We start from the raw sequence: 23,247 nt of genomic DNA, 5'->3' as shown, positions 1-23,247 counted from the left end.
TGGATTACACTAATTTTGTTAATGCAAAGCAATAACACATCTCTGAAATAGCATTTAAAAAATAAAGGGTTTAGATGGAGTTCTGCACAGTGCCTTTTGAAGTAATGGGAATTTATTCCCCGCCCTCTCCCCCCCCCCCCCCCCCCAATATCCTCTGGTTATTTCAAAAGTTATTCTCAAATAGGTCTTCATAATAATAACAGCAAAACTTTGAAAATGAAGTGCAAGAACAAATTACAACATAAAATCTCCTTCAGATAAGAAATCTGAGCAGGTACCTACAGCGCATGTATCTTAAGGAAACAGCCCTGAATGAAGCACCTGCTGAAGGGAAGCAAATGACACGCAGAACTCACCTGCCATTCCCTCCGCTTATGAGAATTGCATACACCTTCTGCTTTGTTCTTCAAGGACGTCCAAGTCGCATTAATCATAAAAAGAAAAAAACCAGCAATCTTTTTGTGCTGTCAGCTGAAATTTGAGAGAAGGGAGAGGTACTTAGCAGTTGTTATTAATACCTGTAGACTTGTCGAATGAATTAACTAGTTCCTATAATATAGGTATGTCTAATGCCAATGTTCCTACTCAACGTGGGTGTAATTATGGGAGGAGATACCAAAATTATTTACTCAGAGGAAATGCGTTCTCTTGAATCCCAAGACAAGAAGAACTTCCTACAAAGGATAATAGGTGTGCCGTGAATAAGTTATCTTTAAGGATGAGGAAACAGGGAGTGTGGTGGGACGTAAAAGCCATATGAAGGAAAAAGGAGCATTTCCTGATTACTTAACTTCCAAATTGGTAATGTCACTTCTGGTTTTGTTTAACAGCTGTGAGTTGGGTTTAGAGGGTTTTTTTTTTGGTCTCAAATTATCTCCAACACCCCCTGACTTCTGTGAAAGGATAAACTCCCACCAGAAACAAATATCTGTTTACCTGTTATGTTAACCAGCTCCATACTACTATTTCAGCAAAAATTTTATTTCACCCCCCCCCCCAAACTATTAACCGTGAGTAGTTTTTATCAGTGCAAACTGTAAGCCTGTCTGTCTTCCCAGCTATGAATATCTTTCTTTTTATTTTTGTACCCTTGCTTAGAAGTATACAGGTAAAGTGACATTGTTGTCAGGAGGAACATTTATCTGTTTAAGACTCTGCAGCTCCGCTGATCATGTTTTAACACTCAGTAAAGATTTAAAAAATAAATTAGTCTGAATTTTGAATTATAAAGAAAAAGAAAGAAACAACTGAAAAAGAAGCAGAAATTAAGCTCCAACATCTGTATCTAAGGTTGATTTAACCAAAAAATTGGCTTCTTGTACCTTTGTGAGAAACTTTGTTTTGATACCACAAAGACTAAAAGAGTACTTATATGACATTTATGCGAGCTCTGTCCTGAAAGAAAAACACTAAAGCTTTTCACACTTGGCAGCATCATATCTGGTACGGTGTATCTCCACTTACATTATAATTCAGAGATCCTTCCTCCTCTTGGAAGTTTCCAGGATGTTCAGGCTGTCAAAACTTGTTCCAGGAATCGCCTCAAATGGATTTGATTGCTGTTCAGAGCTACTTTACTTGGCCTTTTTCTCTTTTCCTTAATTCATATTCCTTGGAAACCATAAGAGCCACAAGCCTCTGATGTTACCTGGTCTTCACACACAGCCCCAGTGACAAACCGCATCGACCAGTTCTTAAGTTCAGGCGTTCGGTACTTATAGTGATTGCTTCAGACGTTACACATTGCTCCCTCTGGAGTATGACTATTTCCTTTCTTCTTCCTTGCTACTCCCATAAGTAATTAAATCTCCGGACACTTTTTCTGTCTCTGCTGCAACCACCTCCTTTACCTCTGGATGACACACCCACGGTGGTGTTCACCAAACCACCAGAACCTCGCTCGGACTGGCCTACATCCCAACCTGGCACCCGCCAGTCGCACCTTCACCGCAGCAAAGCATCAGCAGCTGCTTCCGTAATCCCTTTGGAATGCAGCGGTGAAGGTTCCTAAGTGACTAAGGACTTAACATTGTCACAGGTGTTTTTCCTAGCTCAAGTCCACCCACCAGTCATCCAAAAGGACTCAAAATATTTGGTTCCTCCTTTTCTCTTGTTTCAGAGCCTTGGAATTGCAGTGCAGTTTGCTAACTTCCAGAGAAAAACAGTCTCTGTTATTTCATTCGTCTCCTTAGTAGTTTTCTCTGCTGTTCGAGTATTGAGGCACCGAATCCTCGGGGTAACCATATTGCACCTTACACTTGTGTTGTTGCTACTCTTTACTAGAAAGAGGAGATCAGTAAAACTTCCACATAAAACATTGCAGAATGCATCCGTGAGTCTATCCACGCAGGCACACGTTTAATTAGACACATTAACTTCATGTGTGTGTGTGAAGTGTTGCAGGGGAGGGGTGTTTTCTTCCTTTTAATTCCCCTAGAGATCCAATTTACAAGCTTCTCTCGTTTCGGCTAGTGCAATTCACTTGACTCTGGCATACTCTGGTTGTTTTCACGTGAACATGAGGTATAAAAAGAACTCATTAAGTGTTTCCAAATTCCAAGGCTATGCTTGAGCTTGAGCTACTGTTTGGTCTGCACGATGAGAGCTCTTGGCTCTGGTGAGCCTTGAGGAACATCAGGAGAACAAGAGAGGGTACCACTGTGTACATCCTCGCTGTAGCCCGTCTCACTGTATGTCCAGTCTGGTCTCGTACTGACGTCATGTGGACAACTGGGTGGCTGCAAGTGCCCTCCTACAGCAGTTTTGCAGGCTACAAGGAGGAAAGGGGCTCATAGCCAACCTGAGCTTGGGCTGCTCACCTAACAGTGAGGAGTCCCTCTGACAAGTCACAGGTACCCTGTGCTGTGTGGTGGAAGGGGGGGCTCAGAGCTGGCTCCGGGCACTTGTTAAGATTTTATTGGCTTCCTGGCCCAGGCGTCCAAAGGGCAATAGAGCAGTAGCTTGACTTCCCGTTCACTTAATCTGCCCAGATCACCTTCAGTCAGAGATTGACTTACTCACGTACAGTTATTGGCCAAGTCCCTGACTGAACTGCACCTGTTTCACTTGTTCCTGGAACCCAGCTTCTGGCCCGTACCTATCCCCCCATAAAGGGCTGAAGTAGCTTTACTAAACATGAACTCTGAAAGATGACTTCCTGACGCACAATCCGTAGTGAAGAATTCCTAACTCTTCTCAAGTTACAATGCCCTTAGACTTAAGGTCACTCTCCCTTTGATTCCCAAAGAAGGCTTTCAGCAAGTGTAAAACATCAGTACGCAAAAATATCATGTATGTTGAGCTGGGCAATTATCTCAACGTGTTTGTCAAATGGCTCTCAAATTGGACACTACCCGAATTCCTTTTTAATCTCTCCTATGCCTCATATGGTCACCGTAATTTACCAAAAAAAGGAAATATCAGAACAGACTACAGCAAAAAAGACAAAGCTAAATGACACAAATCGTGCAACTCATCCTGGCTGCTTTCTAGTATCACCGTTGCAGTAAGGAGAAACACTGCTTTGAAGGTCCACTGTATAAGGCTTTGAATGTGTAAAAATGAGTTTATGAGTGTTTGGGTAGAGACGTCTGGAGCCAGAAAGAATGATTCCAAAGAAAACCAGACAAAAGTCAAACAGTCAGTCTCTGAATGGAAGGTAAGATGCTCTTTTTAATAACATGGACACTCACAACAGTAAATGAAGAATCAACTATTCCTCGGTTTATTTAAAATCACAATGTAAAATTTTCATGACATGATGTTGGTATCCCCTTTTCACAGGAAGTAAGGATTTTATTTTGCTAATTTTCTCGTTGTTTTCTTGTATAAGTCTTCTTATGATGTTTTCTTCAATTTATACACACGCAGACCATTCATTGTATATCTTCATGTTAGTTGATCACATTTACCATCTTAAAGGTCTTGATATTTGCAAATTTATCGCAGGAGAAATTAACAACTAGATGTTTGGGACCCGTCTCAAAAGGGATGAGTTTAAACATTGTACTGGATTTCTCACCGGCTTTCAGTGGTGGTACGCTAAACATAGGAAAGAAAGGGAAAAATATAAGCTGAAAACAGGCTTATGCCTCACGCTTGAGTTTCTTCCCAAACCATCTCCCATCTTAAGTAAGAATTCTTATCAGTTCGGTGTAGGATGGCCATGAAAAGACCACACTGGACTTGGCTATCTGATAGGTATTTAAATACTCAAAGCCATGCATTAAGATCTGTCACAAATACATTATGCAGTGACCCAGATAAGCACACAAAGGGGGACATACCAGTAGCATATGAGATGAAACTTCATGCAGAACAGAGGATGTAAAGCACAGCACTGAATTATTAACAAAGAATAATCTGAGACTGTGAAGAATGTTAATACAAATGCCTGAATTAGAATAGATTATAGCACCAAGAAAACCTCAATGTTTACACAGCAGGAAATTCTGAACGGAAGTTAAAATGTTTTATACCAGTATATTTTGTAATTCTTGGAAACTCGTGTTTATGGCTTTCCCAAACAGCCTTACCCTGTCATATTGACTTGTCTTGCCTGAGGATAAAGTTATATGGGATAGACAACATGGGGTTGCTAAATTCCCTCAGGAGAGCTTGTAAATTATGGGACAGACCATTACTAGTTACTCAAGCGTGAATGGCAACCTTAAGCTGCTGTGTATGTTTGGCTGTCTGCGTGTGTATTCAGTTAACGAGCACACACCCATATCCCAGGTATTTTTTAGAAATAACTGCGTTTGCTAGCATACATCCACATTTTTGTGATATTTTGTATAGGTACAAAGTAGGGGACAGTCTGAAAATGTAACCTTTCTGTTTCAGTTGTGAAATACTGAAGGAAAAGAGCAAGACAAGATACAAAAGCAGCAAAGCATAAAAATAGGAGCCTGGGATCTATAGTAAAAGGAACCTACTTCATTCCAGTCTTCTCATTCACCATCTCAACACTATCTAATAGTCTATTGACTCTGTTTATTAATCTCCTAAAATAATTATTTTGCAGAGTTCTGAAAGCAGACCTTGAAAATCAGTGTGCCTGTAGGTCTTGTTTTGGAAAACAAACCTTATTTTTTTAAATTGAAAAACTGAACCCGACCCAACCTTTTATTGTAATATTCACCATTTTTCCTATTGTCTTCCCGCCTGCCTCATGGATCTCAGCTGTGTTCACGTTCCAGGCCTCAGTAAAGTAAATTCAGTCAGCTAAGGAGTAGCTGCTGGTCATGGTTTAGTCTGTTTTTTAGAAGTTACCCTCCTTAGTTGTGATTTATTGTATATGGAATAGCTATGCACGGAGCATATTTGGTGTTGTACTTTTCAGAGGTGTCACCGTTTGAGATTGCAACCGGTGTCTAAACGATCTGTGTTCATTTTTGTTCCCAAAGCTGGGACACTGGTGCATCTGCTTTTTACATGTATATCTATCTGTTTGATGTAAATGCAAATTGTTTAGAAAGCCGAACACCCAGATGGGCACCAGCAGTCCATTTAATGAAGTAAAACCAAAATCCTGGTTAGCATATGCTATAATTTGGGTACAGTATGGGCAGAAACAGGCATGTATCCTATTGGTGGCCCTATGATCACAAGAGGGCTCAACCTGCCTGGCCCATAGCAGCATAGACAGCCTCAGCAAAATTTACTGCATGGGTAAGCGTATATTTTTTGTTGGAACTGTGGGGTCTTGCTAGATAGGCAGGAAAACAAGTTCTATCCAATTATGACAGCAATTATTTGCCCTCCCAAACTACGGAGCCAAAGCCTAGGTTAGATGAAGAGCTGGTTCAAAGCTGTGTGCTACATGACGATGTTACATTGACTGGCCTCCCAAGTCACTGCAAGAAGAAAATGCTTTCTCATCCCACTGTTCTGTTCCAAGTCATCCACGCGTAGGTTCTTGCTCAAGTATCTTTAATAGCAGGAAGGAGGCATTTCTTGTACTTACTCTATCTCAAGGATTCCTCTGAGCAGGTCATTGCCTTCTACCTGCAACACGCAGTCCGTCACTTCTGTATCAATCGGATTGGTAAATGTCACTTCCACATCCACTTCTTTATTCACTCTTGCTTCACCAAGTACCTGTGCAAAGAAAATGCTTGAAAGGTCAGGCTCTCAGTATTCTTTTCCATCCAAGCCTTCTCAGTCATCAGAAGATGAGACATGATGAGATGCTATGATGGACCACGGCAGAATGTGAGCAGAACATCTCTTTCAGAGAAGAAAGTCCTTACAGGGGCTCATTTTCCCTTTTCTCTACCACTGCAGTTAGAGCAAAGGGACAGCAATTTACCTGTATGTCGATGGTAGGGTTGTCCAGGGTGATGTCTCTTTGCACTAGCACTTGAATCCCACCTTCTACGTGACATAAAGCTGTTACCTGGATCGTGTTGTCTGTAGTTAACTGCTGTTGATATTCAGTATATGGTATCTTAATGGGAAATTGTTTCTCTGGAAGAAAAAAAAAAAGGAATTGATAAGTGCTTTTATAAGCCCACAGAGTTTCATACCTAATATTGGTATTTTCCTTTGATGCTGTGTCTGGGACTAGGAAGACCTTCAGCCATCACTGCCAAACTCAGTTCATGCAAATCTATCAGTTTGCTGGAGAGAGAGAGTGATTTCTTCAATGTCATCCCTCCTCCGTTCCCTACTACTATACTGCCTGGCTTGTTTTCCTCCCAATTGCTGTGAAAGATAAGACAGCTGGAGTTTAAGGAGTTTACCAGCGCCACTCCATTTGCTATAGGGCATGTTCTGATAGGCCTCCTCAGCCTGTTTGCTCGTGATATACTGAGACGATCTGAATGATGTCTTTACATTTCTTTTATCTTTCCAAGCCCTATCTGCTTCTTATTATCATGTGTTTTCGCAGTCGTTTCCATGCAGTAATTCAAATCAAGGGATACTGGATGTGAAGGGATCTCCTCTATCTCGGAATCCAGGATATTCCACATTTTTGGCCATTTGTACCATAAACATCAAGTTCAGAAGAACTGTAGAGTAGCTACACTGCATGCAAACACTGTAAGCCACAAAGTACTTTCCAGCAGTATTTGGCAGATGAAAAAGACAAGGACAGATGACAAGTCACCAGTGCAGCCTCACAAAAGTAAGCAGGAAAAACGGGGGCAATGTGAATTTCCTAGACTCCTCCTGTAGCAACAGATTTGTTAACTACAAATCCTAGCAAGCAGAGCACACCTCTAGAAGAGGGCCAAAATCTCTTCAAATGGTCCCTGCCATCAGATCTGGGGAAAAGCCTCCCTGCTGGCTGTAAATTGAGCCGCTGGTTTAACACAGCCTGCGTGAGAACAAGACACCACACGGTGGCTGCGTGACTGCCGTGCCATTAGGCATATAAACTCCGTCTTCACCGAGAGCCCAATCCCTAATGCTTCAGAGGAAGCTGATAGACCCCAACTCCAGAAGTCAAATTGCATATTAAAGAACTGAAGCATTATTTCTGCTTCTCATCAGTGAGTTGAAGCCTAAGATTAATACAATATAGTAACAGTTGCGAATCAATGATCTTTCAGTTCACTTTAGAGATGCTGATACATCTATTACCCCAAGCTCCTAGCAGTAACCTAATTTCATCTTTCCAACAATAGTCATATTTAGGTAGAGAATTTCTTCCACAAGGTTATCAAACTCCCCCTGAAAAAAATTTAAAAAGATCTTAGGTCCTTAATTCCTCAACAATTCTTCAATACAAACGTTCTTTTCTGTGGAGCTTAGCAGAAGCTTCAGTTATTTCTATTCCTCACACTTGAATTCTAGTCTAATGTGCTAATAGATCAGGTTTCTTATTTCTGCTGTTAGCCACGTCCTATTACCTTTCAATAAGTCCCCTCAAAATTGACCAGAACATATATAGTTGGAGCTGATTTCTATGCTTTTCTGTTGTCCTTATCATTTTTAATGCAAATTTTGTTAAATGAAACTTGATGTTTACTCACCGTCTTCTTTTCACTCCTGAGATAGTTTTCCAAAATGTGACTAGTACTTAAGGAAATGATGGTGTGAAACATGCCTTTTTAATAGGTTTATAAGTGCAATGTAATTTTTTTCAGCCTTTTCTGCATAGAAATTTAAGATTGCAGTTTGTCAGGGCTTTTCCCCCCAAGTTCACCAGCTTCTAATGCCCATTTACTGGCAAAACAATTATAGAATTACGATTAAAAGTTATTTCAAAAATTACCTTCCTCAGGAGACAGAGTGACAGATATGGAGTCCTTCCAGATCTCATGAACTGGTCTTCTAGTGTACACGGTGCTCCAAGCAGTCATATTTACATGAACAGTCTTAGCATCAGACTGTAAGTTTGTAAGAACCAGAATTAAATTGAGATCTTTGCCGACTTCTAAAGGGCCGGCCACCTTGAACTTCCCTGAGATGTCAGGCTTCTGATCGATTTCCTGCGGTGTCGGTGCTGTAGGATCAAATTTATCCTCAAGTCCCAGCTTCTTACGGGCTTTTTTAAAAATATCTCTTTCTTTTCTAGAGCCTGTCAGAGAGAACCGTCAAAATTATCCTCAACAGTTAACATGCATTTCTTATTTTACATGACTGCTAGAGACAAGCCAGAACAGTGTCTGTACTTAGAGACAAACAGAGCCTCTGTTTTCCACAGCCACTCCTCATTTTCCGCATCAGCAGTCAGTAATGCCACTGCCTCACTAACAGCATTTTGTTGTAACACAAAATCTTAAGTCCAAAGCTTCTCAGTCTTCCCATTTCTATGCCTTTTAATGGTTGTAATACTTAGAAATGTAAATACAGAAAAGGCCCCTAATATAAGGGAAGGCTGGTGGCACGGCGTGGTGGGTTGACTCGGGCCACCAGCCAAACACCCACCCAGCCTCTCGCTCGCTCCCCATTCCTGCAGGATGGGGGACGACAGAATGAATGCGAGAAGACTCGTGGATCGAGATAATGACAGTTTAACAGGAAAAGCAAAAACTGCGCATGAGCAAAGCAAAAAGAGGAGTACGTTCACTCCTCCACATCGGCAGGCAGATGTTCAGCCACCTCCTGGAAAGCAGCACCTCAACACGCACAACGGTTGCTTGAGGACACAAATGGCATAACCACGAATGCCTCCTGCCCCTTTCCTCCACCTTTCGCTGAGCTTTTATTGCTGAACACGAAGTCACATGGTGTGGAATATCCCTTTGGTCAGTTTGGGTCCGCTGTGCTGGTGGGGTCCCCTCCCAGCCTCTTGCCCACCCACAGCCTACTCGCCCTGGCGGGGAGGGAGCGAGAAAACCCTAACTCCACAGGTACTGCTCAGCAATAGCCAAAATGCTGGTGTGCTGTCAAGGCTTTTAGTGGGGCAGCTATGAAGAAGTTAATGCCATCCCAGCCAGAGCCAGTAGACGACGGAAGCTAGTCACCTGCGCTCTACTTTATCATGCTTTTCTGATATATATATTCTTTTTCTGATATGTATTTCCAATAGAAATGTTCGTTCTTTGCACTTGCAAATTCAGTTCATGATTGTATTTCTTTTTCTGCACTATCAGACCCAAAGGTCTGAGAAGATTATGTGCTGTTTGAGCCTTTGAAAGAGTTGCCTTTCTTGGGCCTAAGTGTTGATTTAGCTTAGGTTTCTGTAATAAGCCTTTCACCCGGCTGACAAATAACCGGGCTGTAGACCAACTCGCACAAAGCAGAGGCAGGCAGCGCACATCAGCAATAGGCAGGCGGAACAGGGAATGCTTTACGCAGTGATATTTGGACTTGCCTTAGGTCCCACAAAGCAGCTCCATATCAGAAAGTGCAAGGCAGTATTTTTTATTCTTTACCTTCTCTTCCCTTTTCTGTTAGAACTGAATAAACTGAGTATAGGTTTTGCCCCTACCTTATAGATGCCCAAAATTGCCCACTAAGAGACTCCTATCCTAAAGTTGATATATATTTGGGAAAGAAACAGCTGCGTAACCAGAAGAACCAGTGTTTCTATTTACCTTCTTCGTATTTATAATCATTGGTGACATCTACTCGATCATCTCTACCAACTGCCTTTGTGCTGATGAATTGGCCAATTACAGTAGACTGAGAGAATATTAATGTTTTCTTTCCAGTTGCAGTGTCGTAATTCCAGTACATACAGTCTGCATTCACTTCTGCAAATACAAATGGGCAGTCGTAGTCCAGGTCTACTTCTCCTTCTTTGATGGCGTGCCGTGAGGCAGGACCACACTGATAAATTCCTACGGCATCAAGAAAAAATAATTTAGACCTACTCAGCTCTTTGATGGTAAGCAGATTACTAGACTGAACTTCATCAGTGACTCCCGAGTTACCCAGTGCCGTTGTCCCATTCTAGGCCTTTCATCCACATAGACCCTCATACCAGACCAATCATCAATGTGTCTTGTGTTTATTCTGAAGGTACACTTGATTTATTTTATAGTATCCCTTGATTTTCAATAGACCTGGATACATGCATTGGAAATATAGGAACTGCTGTGAAAGACTGCTCTGAGAACTCTCGATTGTTTCTTGGCACCCACAGCTGATCTGAGGCTTTTCTAATGTGACAGATAAAGTATTCTCTTCTGCCACTCTATTTCTGAGCCGGATGAGAAATCACTTTTACAATGGTTTTACCTTTTTTTCCCCTTCTCTTTGAAAGTGACTGACTTCATAATTTTTCAACGTTATTCCTGAAATAAAATCTGTGTACCTTCACTTTCTTCTTGGGGAGTTGCATCCAGAATTTGCCATCCACTGTATGAGGGCCCCAAATCACTGCGGGAAAACCAGCTTTCATTCCAGACGTGGAAATTCCTACATGCAAGAATGAACAAAGTAAGATACTGTTATGTGTTTCTAAATTCCTGTTCACATCCATTAATCAGCCATCTTAGTTAAATGTATTAAATGCCTTAATTTGCGTAGGTTCTTACCTGAGACTGACCACTTCCACTCTGATCCTGACTCTATTAACTACATATAAATTTGTAAAATTATATGAAATGGCTTGAGCCTGTTTTTCTCCAAAGTTCCTTCCTTAGTTTTAGCTGTTTTCCTTATAGCACAGTGCTTCAGTTATACTCATCACTTATACCTAAAATGGGTCCAGAACAAGCAGGGGAGTAAACAAGGCAAAAAGGGAGGGACTGCACCTGTTCTTTACTGAACGCAAGCTTGTTTGAATTGCATTTGATGCTTATTAGTGGCAATAATTAAATTATTCTCACTGCAAATGATGTCACTGAAAAAAAAAAAAAGGGCAGGGAAGCTGGTTCTGTTGAACTTTCACAGTTTAACATGAACTGTTATTGAAGAATAGTTCCAAACTAAGTCCCACTGTTTGATATTTCCAGTGTAATACCACAAATTTTCAGACATCTGTGGCATCATAACTGTAACTTCCTGGCCTGGCTTCAATTTGCTGTTGTAACTCATGTCATAATTCTCTGTTTAACTGAGCAAGAGTGAAAACACTGAGTTTTGTAGTATTATTCTGTAGGGGTTTTTTTATTGATCCTGTGTATGTGTAGCTGTTTTTAAGGCAATTTTTGAGAAGGTAGCAAAGCATTTGTCATTAGAATCTATTCTCTGCACCTGAAGACTCTGTAGGCATTGATAGGTCCTACTATTAAATATCGTAGAGCCTTACCATATGCTGTCAGCTGCCCTGTCCAAATGATTTCCAGAAGCATCGTAAAACTCGTCCACACGCAGATTTCTATCTGCATCGTGGGCAGAGCTGAAGTTTGTAATCGTGCGAGTGGGAATCCCCAGACATCTAAGCACTAAAGAGCGAATAGAAAACCATAGAAAGAAAGTGGCATTTCTGGAATATGAAGTTTCATATAACATACAAATATCTTGAAAGACTTCCACGTAGGAAGTATCGTTAGTGCTTCTTTTAACAGAATCTGTGCAGTGTCAGTTATGTGCATGACATAAAACATACCTGTAGTCAATACCGCTGCAAAAACCCAACATTGTCCATATCTAACAGGTCTGAATCCTGATTTCTTCCAGTTTTGCAGGATTTCACCACTTCCAGTCCAGCTGCTTGGGCTTTTGCCACCCTCATAATTTCCACTCCAGTTTCCTAGCACCACCCCTTGGTCATCATTGGCGTTGACCTGTAAAAATAATTAAATTTATGATGAGATAAATTAAGAGTTTACAACAGATGTGGTAGCAGTAGGGGAGCTGCCAGGAGAAAAGCCTTGAATGACATTTTAGTGGACAAAAGTCACTGCTTCATGCAGCTGGCCTTCGGGAAGAAGCCTTAGCTTTTCAGGGAAATGAAATATGTGTCCTCTCAAGAAATGGAGAGCATTTAAACACAAGTACAGTAGCACCAGGCAAGAAAGCAAACACCAGTTTTCTGTGAACCTTCCTGACATGAGGTGGCACCTTTACCGCTGTATGACTGAATGGCATCATCAAAGCATGTGGTGCAGCTAAGCCTTCCGAATGGGCCTGGATCACGGTGTAGTAAGCCCTCAGCAAATTCACATTAAATTAGGGGAAGCGGCTGACACAACAAATGGGGCACAGTCACCTTGAAAATCTCGGGTACTGCGTCAACAGAAACCTTATGAAGTTGAGGGACAGAAGGTGTAGATTGCAGAACTTGGGGCAGAACAAGCCCATGGGTCGGTACGGGCTGGGAAGCAGCTGGCTGAGCGGCGGCCCCTCTGAGAGGGGCCTGCGAGTTACAGCAAACGCCAGATGGAATTTGAGCCAACGGCACGCTCCCATCGTAAAGAGAAAGCCCACGCTAGGCTACATTGGGAAAAGCGTGACCAGGAGATTAAGGGGAGCTGTTAATGCCCTTTATCTCTAGTGAGGCTCTGCCAGGAATCCTGTCTCCATTTTCGGGTCCCTCAGTTCGCAGGGACGTTGGGACGCTGACGAGGGCCCAGGAGCGAAGGCTACCAAGATGGCCAGGGGCGCTGGAGCGCACAGTCTGCAAGGAGAAGTTGGGAGCACTGGGCTAGTTCAGTCTGGTTAAGAAGGGGATAAGGGGAATGTAACAGCAGCTTCCAACTACTTGAACGGAACGTACTCAGATGTCAGAGTCCAACTTTTCTCTGTTCTGGCAGGTTGTATAACAAGAGGCAACAGCAGAAAGTTGTAGCTTGGGAAAATCATAGTTGACATAAGGGAAAAGTTCCTCGCTAAGAGGGGAGTGCAGCTCTGGACCGGTCACCAGGAGAGGCCATGAAACCTCCATCCTTGGAGATTTTCAAGGCAGCCTGACACCCCCTTGGCTGAGCTGATCTAGTACCTCTGTAGTTCCAATTCAAATGGGAGGTCGGACTAAAGGCCTCCAAGGGACTGGTCCCTCAGCATACCACCCCGTGTCTTACACTTTTGGTTTAACTACTGGATATCAAAGTGATAAGTATCAGGAATAACACAGATGAGATAAATCTAGCAAGCTGAGATCAGATGGCCACCTAAAGTTTTTATCTGGCCCTCGTTTCTGGTGCATACAAACAGTGGCCTAAAATTTTCTGAGAAGTGTCTTCATACTTACTTTTACTAAATACTTTAAAACAACAGTTAGTAGTTTGGACTTTTTGGACGTGTTGCTTACCATTGCACTGAGAACGCGGCCCAGATATTTGGGGTCATGTCGGTGAGACACATCTGTGACAGGATCCTGACGATAGCTTAAACTTCGGTCCAGCATCGAAAGGCAAATATTGATAATATCTTCTTGAAACTATGTTATAGAAATAAGTTAGTGTTTTGGAAACACAGATTAAATCTACTAAAAATCAGGATAAGTAGAGCCATGTAACGTTTAATTATTTTTTTTAATCACTGAAGAAGTGCTGCAGCTCAGCCAAAAATTACCATATAAAAAAGCAGCCTCAACAAACTGTGTAAATTCAAACTCAAGGAGCTTCTCACAACTTGGAATCTGTGGATTTAAGGTCAGGCCTTTGCCTCTCAGCATTGCTACAGTACTTTACTACCCAGCAGACACTAAGGTTTCTGCTGGCTGCACCTCCGAGTCCTACGTCATATCACTGACTACTCAATTAGAAATCCTCGTATTAATCAGTACAACAGGGCTTGGCATGAGTTCTGATTTCAATACCAGACTCCTGCTCTTCAGAGGTGTATGACTGCAATGAACTTGAAAAAGCAAACGAGCCCTGGTCACCCAGCTCATGTGAAAACCAGAGGACGAAACACTGTCTGGTGCTTCAGCGCTGCATTTACCTGGCCAAAGTTCCATCCAAAGCTGCTGATATGATTTTTATTGCCTGCAAAAATGATGCCAAACTCTTCTAGCACATATTCCTCACACTCGGCCTTGTTAGGCATGAACACGTCATCACCTGAAAAGCCAAAACAGAGGTATGTACAACCACAGCAGACAAAATAAAACAAAACCTCAGGAACCTTGGTCTCCATCAATCAGAATGCTTACAGATATCCACCCTTTGCTGTTCCTGCTGTTATAAACAGATTGTGAAACTCAGGATTTCCTATAATTAGAGAAAGGGGGGGGGGGGGGTGAGTGAAGACATTGAGAGGTATGATACTGCCAAATCTGGAAGATGGCAGCTGGTATGTATGTCTTGTCTCTTGGTTCTAGAGACCGGACACACTCTTCTAAACTGATGCAGAAGTAGGGAAGCTCTGGCAAAAGCAGAACTCAATCTGCTTAAGCAGAACTTTATCGTTTAGGGCAAGGAGCTCTCCAGTAAGTACATGATACAGAGCTGATTTTATGTACCAGAAGGTCCTAAGAAACTGTTAAACCCTTTTATTTTTTCACTGATACATTATGTGGCGCATGTTCAGCCCCTGTACCAAAGAAATATAGATCAAGTGGAGAAGCTGCAAATATTAATGAAGCTACAAGCATTTTAATTCTTTCAGGGGAAAGTCAACGTGTTCATACCTGAAGACCATGGGTTAAACAGCAAAACAAAGGTGCCGAGGCTTGCTGGAGAGGAGCTGCCACTTGAAGTACTTTGAACACTCAGCTTGTAACGTCCAATGACAGCATTGGGTGGGGTGGAAATGGAGATGCTCACAGAGTTGGAACTGGTAGACTGCAGAACTGCACTCCAGCTGTCCTTGCTCACTGTGCTGGAGATACCAAATGTAGCCTGGGTCTTAGTCAGCTTTGAGGGTTTTGGACCTTTTAAGGAAAACAAACAAAGTTTTTTTCCCCAGCTTGCTGAAACAGAGATGTAGTTGTCAACAAACTCAGCAGAGATGTCGCCTTCCCCTCAGATGCATTAGTGCCATACATTGGAAACCGAAGGAAGCTGTTGCTGCTAGCTGAGATGGGAACAATGCAACAAACCCCTCAAACGGTTCCACGGCTCTGTGAACCAGCATGCTGGCTCCGAGGTATTATCTTGCTGCCCTATAGCGCATATCAGGCCAAAAGAATGCCAGGAGGCAGCATTGCTCTTTCTGTGAAAGAAGGTGGGAGCCATACCTGTCTCTGCGATGAATGTTAAGTTTTGCTCAGGCTGTTCTGTTCCATTGAAGGTGACAACGAAGGCCTGTCCTCTCCTCACAATCAGCTCTTTGCTAGAAAATTTACTTGTGTGATGATCTCTTGCATTTTCTTTCAGGTGCCAGTTGGTACTTGGCTGCGCTGCAGCTATGAAAGAGTGAGAAGAGCAAGAAAACTTGAGGGTACATCCAAGGAGGAAGGGGCACAGACACACTCAAGAATCGTGTGTTACTCTCTACAGGTAACTAGTACCCATGTGAGGTTTCCACCAAAAATGGAAATAATTTATTTGTGGGCATTTTTTTTTTTTTGAGAGAGAGAGATTCCACCTTGCATAGACTGTTAGAGATTACTGCATAATTAAATATAGAAGGAGTAGCGTAGCCGGTACTAAAGAAAAATCAGAAACGCATCTAAGAGGAGAGAACCCTGAGAGAAATGAATCCTTGTGAGTTACTTGGATAAAGAGTCTGGCTGAACTCAGTTAATTCTTTCTTGTCATCCGTTCCAAGACATGGTGTTATACTAACAGAGGCACAGCCTTGCTGCCTCTGAATAAGAAATAAAGAAACCTGATTGAGCTGAGAAACACGTCTACGTTTTAAACCATGACATGTGAGCTCTAGCCCCATTTCTATGCCATGTACCTCTGATATAACTGGAAGCACCTAACAGGAACATGTTGATGGACACAGGGCTGTCGTTTGGTAGTGGGAGAGACAGTAGAATTGGAGAGAGCACACTACTAAAATCACATACGTGAAATAATACATTGCACAAAGGTCTTGCCTGTGAACTATAGCTTCAATCAGAGGCCAAAGAATAAGCAGGTGAGATTGGTTTGGCTCTGACACATCAGAGCCTGTGGAGGGTTCTCTAGTAGAAGATAGCTCCATGGTTTAAATTAAGTGCAGAAGTACCGAAAAAAAAGAGATTTTTTTTTTCCTAAGGGCACAGTGTGCTTTTTAAAAATATTTTTAATATTCTCTATTCATTCCCCCAACCCAAGAGAGAGAATAGGAAAGAGTAAGAGCGTGGTACTTAGTAGTGGAACACAGCTACCCTGTGCCGTTATTGAGTAAAAAACCATTATCCCATGGTCAACCAGATTTATTAATGTAAAGATTTTTTTATAGCATGATCTTAAGTTTATCAAGTTTAGGCAAGCCTTGAAATAACTACATGAGTAGCCTTAGCAATGGAGTCATAGTTCAAATTGGGGGAACACGTTTTTTTACAGTATTGAGGCGAGCAGCACGTACTTTGATTTTTCAGGAATGTACCTACTTTAAAAAAAAATCTTCAGAAACTTAGCAACGAAGCATATCTATTGTAGAACGAGCTGAAGAGTGGGGGAGATTTGTCCTTAGAAAGGCAGGAGTTATCTGGCAAGGTTGGAAAAACAACTTGGGACCACTTATAATAATTATGAAACTGGTCAATTTGCATATGTATAAATTTTAGCATGTAAGCCAAAAAAAGAAAAACAACACTGCAAGAAACAAACCACCCCCCAAAAAAAACAACCCTAAATTTTTGTATCCTCTCTGCCTTAACTTCAGGTTTCAACCTTCTCTACTTATTGTAGCCTCCCTCAGCCTTTGCAGTGATACCTTCTTCAAGTTCTGCTTTGCTTCTTTCTCTCAAGTCAGATTTGTCAGTCTTTCATTGCGCTTGTCTGACAACTTCAAATAGCTGCAGACCTTCTCTTCCTTCCTATTTGCAAAGTACAACATTTTTACATCAGATAATATACCTGTTCTCCCAAATATCAGTCTGATAAGCTTGCCTCTCCCATGCACCCAATAAGTGAAAAAATGCAATTGCTGTGAAAATCCTTTTCTCTTCCTTTTTTTTTTTTTTTCTTGGATCAAAACTCCTTAGAGAAGTAGTGATCCTTCAGTGTCCATTACAGAACTGATTATGAGGTACGGATGTAAGAAAATAAGAAAGAGAGCACCACAGAAGGGGCTTCCCCCTTGCTCACCTTGGCCCATATCTCATCAATACGTCCTGTATAAGCAGCTTCTGGAGCTTTCCTCCGAACGGCCTCCTCTACTTCTGTTGACTCAAAGAATGGCTGGTGCCTTTCACTTCTTTAAAAGTCTAGGTGTAAAGTTGCCTGTTTGCAATATTTCCTGGGGGGTGGAGCTTGAGTAGCCGTCTTTGCTCCCCAGCCTTTATCGGGGCTTGAGGATTCATTTTTCATTCATTTTTTGCTCTCTCAGTCCCTGCATCCTCATCTCATTTCCCTGCAACTTAACATTGGAAGCTTGGACAATATTTATCCCTAATAGCCTGGCCACTTGTTAAGAGTTTCTTAATGTATTTAAATTTATAAGAATTTCAGCATTTAGCTGCTTTTAATGGTAAAATTATAGGAACAGCCTAAGTCCTTCTTGCACCACATTGCTTTTAATTTGGAATACTTCATGAGCCGTACTTACAGTGACTTTTTCTTTAAATTAATTCACTGAATCCATTGTTTTCCTGGAGCTGCTTTTTTTTTTTTTTTTTCTGCTGCATTTTAGTAATTACAAAACAATGAGCAAGCTATTGCCTCTGCCCCAGATTTAATCAGGCTAAATTTAAAGAACCAATTTTTCATTTATCACTTAATTACTGTTTAACAATGTTAAATAGACAAGCAGTCCATGTCATATTTGCATGACACACTGCAGAGATGATAGGTGAGTACATTTGTGACTTGTGATAAAATAGCTATCATTGTTTTCAGCTATAACTCTACTATTTTTTTGATAGGATATGTCTGAACACGCAACCAGCAATGCCAATTTGTGCACAAAAATCTTTCACTTTATTTCAGAGAGAGCGATTTTTGCTTATGCTTTGCAGCTGGCTCCACTTTCTCTTAAGAAGGAGAGAGACTAATTGGGATACTTTTATGAAACGACCTATAGAATTTGATGTACTCAATGCACAGACTTCAGGACGCCTCTGAGTGACAGCCACTATGCCGGGCTGGCCGCAGCTATACACCTTCCCAAATGCAGAGCTGTAATTGGCTGGGCTCGGTACTCAGCAACCCAAATTGTTCTGTTTTCAAGTTTGGATCATGTTTGGAAATTCTAGAATTGGAACTTGCTCAACCCATTTCATACACAGACAGATTTTATTCATATTTCCTATGAAAAGGTGTTATTAGAAGAAACAGTTTTTAACTGGGTATAACTCTGCTGCTTTGAATCTCTGTTCATTAATACTATTTAACCTTAAGAGGGACCACAGTTTTATCACATGCAAAGCCCAACTCTGATTTTAAAATGATAACGCTGTCATTCTTAAATTTAAAATTTCTTAGAATTTGATTTTAAAATGTTAAGTCCAAACTTCAGAGGTTTCAGATGTTCAACTATGCTCTCCTACCCATACTTCTAAATTCTCTTAAATGACACACTGACAATTTTCAGAATAAATTTCCTTTAAGATTTCAGCCTATCCTTGGATACATAACAAACCGTTTCTCTCTGATAGAAAGATTAGTTACTGTTGAAGGAATAAAAAAAAAGGTCAGTGATTATTCACCAGGTAGCTGCGTCACGTGCTTCACCTTTTTGTCTGTGAGAGCGACAGTGTGCCGGATGTCAGTGTCCTATAGGCCAACGGCATAATTGGTTTTGGTGTTTGATGATATGATAGTATAGTTATAAACAGCATGTTCCGAAGCGCAGATACAGCCCATTTATTCTGGAAGAGAGTGTGGTGAGGAGAACAAGTTGCATCTGTTGCATCAGCTCCCGGTGTTTGTTCCCAGCTCTGGCTAAGTTGCCTTCAGGCCTCTGGTGTGCTTTGTTTGTAAAATGATACATACCGGACCTTTGGATTAAAATTATGGGGGAAGCTTGAGAATGAGGGTTGAATTAATGAGGAATATTAACACTAGTCAGAATACCAGTCAAGAAGAATGCGTCTGACCCGGGCAGCTTCCTGTAGGCCAAGTAGTATTTGCAGAGCTTGTGTGGTGGCTGTAAATGTAAGGATTGCCCAGGAAGGTGCTTGAAGCTCTGGTGGACATCAAGAGAAGATCCTTTTGGGCCTCAGAAAATGAAAGCTCTAAGCCATCTCGGTATTTTGCTTCATGTACCCAGAATAAGCTATATCAGATTTGTCTTTTGCCAACCGGTTTGGTCATGTAACTCATGACATCCTTCTCCAGTGATACCCAGATGTCTTCCCTTGCTCCAGTAACTGTGTTAAAGAAACGAATATATAGGAAGAAGAGTTCAGCACTGAACTGTGAAGGACATGTTTTGTAATAGACCGATTTCCCTCAGTATTACTTTCTCTCCTTCTTTGCATTGTTCTCCTCCCCACCAACTCTGTATTAATCCGCAGTGACACTTGAATTCTATTAAATGTCACCTATTACTGTGCCTTTGTTTCAGGATGGGGAATCAGTCCCTAGAACAGCCTACCTGCTCCTTTATTCTTTCTGAGCACAGCTCTTCCCTGCGTGCCCCTGAAGCACCATGCTGCAGCCCTATGGCCATGACTCACTGGGGACCACCTCAGTACCCCGAGAAGCTTGGGCTGTTCTGCCTCCCCTCTCATTCCCTCGTTGGATAATTAAGCAAGGAATTTCATCAGCAAAACCCACTCCTGCTGCCCTAGAGACAGGAAATCAAGCGGATTTCTATAGCTGTGCTGTATTTGTGAACCACCCTAGGGAGAGACCTGGGCCCCTAAACAGCGGCATGGACTGACTCACATGAACACTCTTCAGGACTAGAGCCCCCTGAGGTAGATTGGTCAAGTCCATATGGAAAAGCGCTTGGCTGAGATCTCTTCTGGGCCCTATGTCTTGTCCAAGACATGCTGCTTATTTTCTGTCTTCCTCTTCCATTCACAGTGCCCCAAACAGCGGGGGCATTTGGAATGGAGGCCTGCAGCCTGCTGCAGCCTGAAGCCTTCCTGAAGTTCCTCATTGTTCCTGAAGTTCTCCAACATCTGGACTTTGACGGTAGCTGAAGTTGGCACAGTCGTCTCCCATGTTGTTTGTGTAAAGTAAGCTATCCTTTTAGCCAGGCTCAGATCTTCTCTTGGGATCTTGGCTCATTCCGGATGAGATGGCTTGTTCCAGAAAGGACACTGACATAGTAGTGACACATACTAATATGTGAACTTCAAAAACTACCATGGGACGAGTACGCAGGAATAAGCCAAACTGACAGCGCGCAGACTGGGATGAACCTACGCTGGGCTCCCCAGACAGCTCCCACATCATCACACACGACCTGTTGTTTATAGCCTATTATATTTAAATGTATTTCCCTACCCGTCCCACTTATGCACACATCTCTTCCATCGGAATGGAGCAAAGACATTATTTGGAAGTTTTACCTTCCAGCAGCACACTCATCAGCAAAGAATACCTCTTTGCAGGCTCCATCACTAAGTGGCTCCGCTCATTTCTTGTAAGAATCCAACACGCTGTCCCACGCTGCGGGCAAGCACTCTTAATTCAAATAGACAAACAAGATGCTTGCAGGTGTGGCTCACGCCTTACTTGTAATGACACCGAAGCTTAAAAGTGACAGACAGAAGCTGAGATAATTATTTTGAGTGTGAGACCGTGAAACAAATTGCTGACTCCTTAGTATCAGTAGTGTGCTGCAGACTAGCAAAACACTTTAAAAAGTCACGCTATCAAATTTATAGAATCTTTTTAGGTGCTTTTCCCTTTCATTTGCACACCACCTTCTGGATTCTGTTAAAGTCGATCCATAAGAGATTGGCCCGGAGATGCCTAACAACTTTCTGGGGAAAAAAAGTCTGTGTATTTGCAGGATGAGTGTGTCGGAGGGCAGGAGGAAGGGATGAGGGAGAGAGAGAGTGAAAACTGTTATGTGCGCACACACTTGCACACAGACCCTCACAGTTTTTTACATTAAAATTGTGCGTGGCACTGGGAGGAGCATCCCCGGTCACTTTTAACATCTCAAATTGAATTTGGAGTTGGATATTTCTTGGGCCCTGGGTATTTCACAAGCAAGTGCTGGCTGTGATCAGCAAATAACAGTTTGTTCGTTAAATGCTGCTATTGCTGCTTGCATTTCACGCGATCAGAAAGTTGTGGTTAAGAAGGATAGAATGGTGTATGACCCTTAAAAGAGGAAGCTTTTAGGGATCACCTTGCTACAATGTCTTGGCTAAGTTACTGGCAAATCGTTGCTTAAGAGGAAGTGTTACAATGCAGAAACAATTGGTTTGTGGGTTTTTCCCCATTGCTGTAGATGAAGGTTCTTACTGTCCACTATACTGTATAGTTCTTCTGTTAAAAAGAAGAATTTTTCTACTCGGTCCAATCTTCCAGCTTGACCTATCCAATTGTGTTTTGCCATTTATTTAAGCTCTGCTGAGTGGAGGAGATTTATGAGGGAATCAATAGCCTTTTGCCCATCGTATGCGCCCGATTCCCCCCAGCCTGCCTTCAGCTCTAAAACAGGTAAAGGTTTAGATGACATTACACTTAGCAGATGCATTGAGACAGTCATTAACTAAGGACCATCAGGCCAGGCAAGCAGCAGACGCTGTTGAGGGATGTTAGCACAAGTAGATCAGCTCAATAACATGAATTATTTCAAATAATAATAAATGGACGAACACTTGAGTCCTATGAGTTCGTGCAATCGGTTCTCCTAAAACTGTGAGAATGGACTAACAGTGCCTCTTTTAACCTCCAGGAGGGCAAACCAATGCCTGTCATTCCTGCCCCCAAGCCTCTGCTCTGTGGATGGCTGGGTTTTTGTTAATTTCTTGAGCTTTCCAAGCCTACATGGCGCACCGCCAGCACAGCACGAGCTCTACGCCTGGCAGAGGTAAAGCGGCGTCACCCGCGCTCAGGCCCCATTATATGCTTTGACAGAGGTCCCAGCGAGAGCACGGCCACCCTTTCTAAAGGGTATTGGTTCAAGATCTTTCCTCCTAAGACCTCACTGCTGGACATCTGCTTGCTTTGTCTCTATTTTAAAGTGCCTTTGCCTTCCACACTAATTTTAACAAATGGTTAAAATGGCACTGCAGTTTGCTGACTCTGAAACTACGGGAAGGAAACTGGCCCCTAGTCTATTCTTGGCACAAATATTTCCATTAACACAAAATTCATTTATTCATTCTCTGATTTATTAAGGTTCACGCTAAAAGATAGTTTGCAGTTTGCCATAACTTCTTCTGTTCTATTTGAGGCTTTATAATATTTATCTCCAGTATGGTAATGGATGACTTATCTTCTTCTCCTTGTTTGTGTCATTTGGAAAACTGAGAAAAGAAAAATGCTGCAACAACCTATTCATAATCTTAAAATGTAGTGTACTCCAACAATACAGAGCCCTTTACAAAACATATCCCCACAGAGAAAGCCAACACATGGTACATTATTCAGTTGCCCGCTCCTCATGCACAAAGAGACTTTTTTTTTTTTCTTTTAACTTACCAGCCATGCTTCCTTGCTCCTCTGTGCCTTGGACTTTGTATTTCTGTGAGCAACTGTAAGCCTATATGATAAGACTTCAAGTTCTGGTTGCGTGGCAGCATTTATAGAGAAAAGTTTAGGCCTCTCCTTATGTTCAAACCAATTATAATTCACATTAGGTGGGTGAGGCAGGTAAGTCATACTAGTGGGCATGTAAACTTCCCAGTGACCATATATTAGCTCATGGGTTTTAACACATTGCACTTATGCAATTCAGGCTATTTATCCAGAGGGTTGACTGGGATGCTTAGAAAAGTAGAGCATT

General features: G+C 42.0%; 1 protein-coding gene across 1 annotated transcript; it reads right to left on the bottom strand.

Moving 5' to 3' along the window:
- Positions 1–3,644: 3,644 nt before the first annotated feature.
- LOC309678186 (protein-glutamine gamma-glutamyltransferase E-like) lies at positions 3,645–17,551 on the bottom strand. The gene is made up of 13 exons (XM_082491153.1): positions 17,478–17,551; positions 15,470–15,637; positions 14,921–15,163; positions 14,233–14,351; positions 13,598–13,726; positions 11,954–12,131; positions 11,654–11,789; positions 10,715–10,818; positions 9,993–10,238; positions 8,225–8,530; positions 6,314–6,471; positions 5,969–6,102; positions 3,645–4,041 (listed from the first exon to the last, which is right to left on the bottom strand). The coding sequence occupies exons 1-13, from the start codon at positions 17,485–17,487 to the stop codon at positions 3,894–3,896; spliced, it is 2,079 nt and encodes a 692-aa protein (XP_082347279.1). The 5' UTR covers positions 17,488–17,551; the 3' UTR covers positions 3,645–3,893.
- Positions 17,552–23,247: the final 5,696 nt, after the last annotated feature.

Source organism: Vanellus vanellus (genome assembly GCF_965231255.1).
Source record: "Vanellus vanellus genome assembly, chromosome: 15".
Lineage (NCBI taxonomy): Eukaryota > Metazoa > Chordata > Aves > Charadriiformes > Charadriidae > Vanellus > Vanellus vanellus.
Note: the sequence above shows the minus strand (reverse complement) of the source record. Positions and strands in the feature narration are given on the sequence as shown.

Excerpts from the sequence above, each read along its gene's own strand:
- LOC309678186 (XM_082491153.1), bottom strand. Across the intron at positions 13,727-14,232 it reads TTGGATGGAACTTTGGCCAG|TTTCAAGAAGATATTATCAA; the intron begins GTAAATGCAGCG and ends TCTATAACATAG. Across the intron at positions 6,103-6,313 it reads ACCCTACCATCGACATACAG|GTACTTGGTGAAGCAAGAGT; the intron begins GTAAATTGCTGT and ends TTCTTTGCACAG.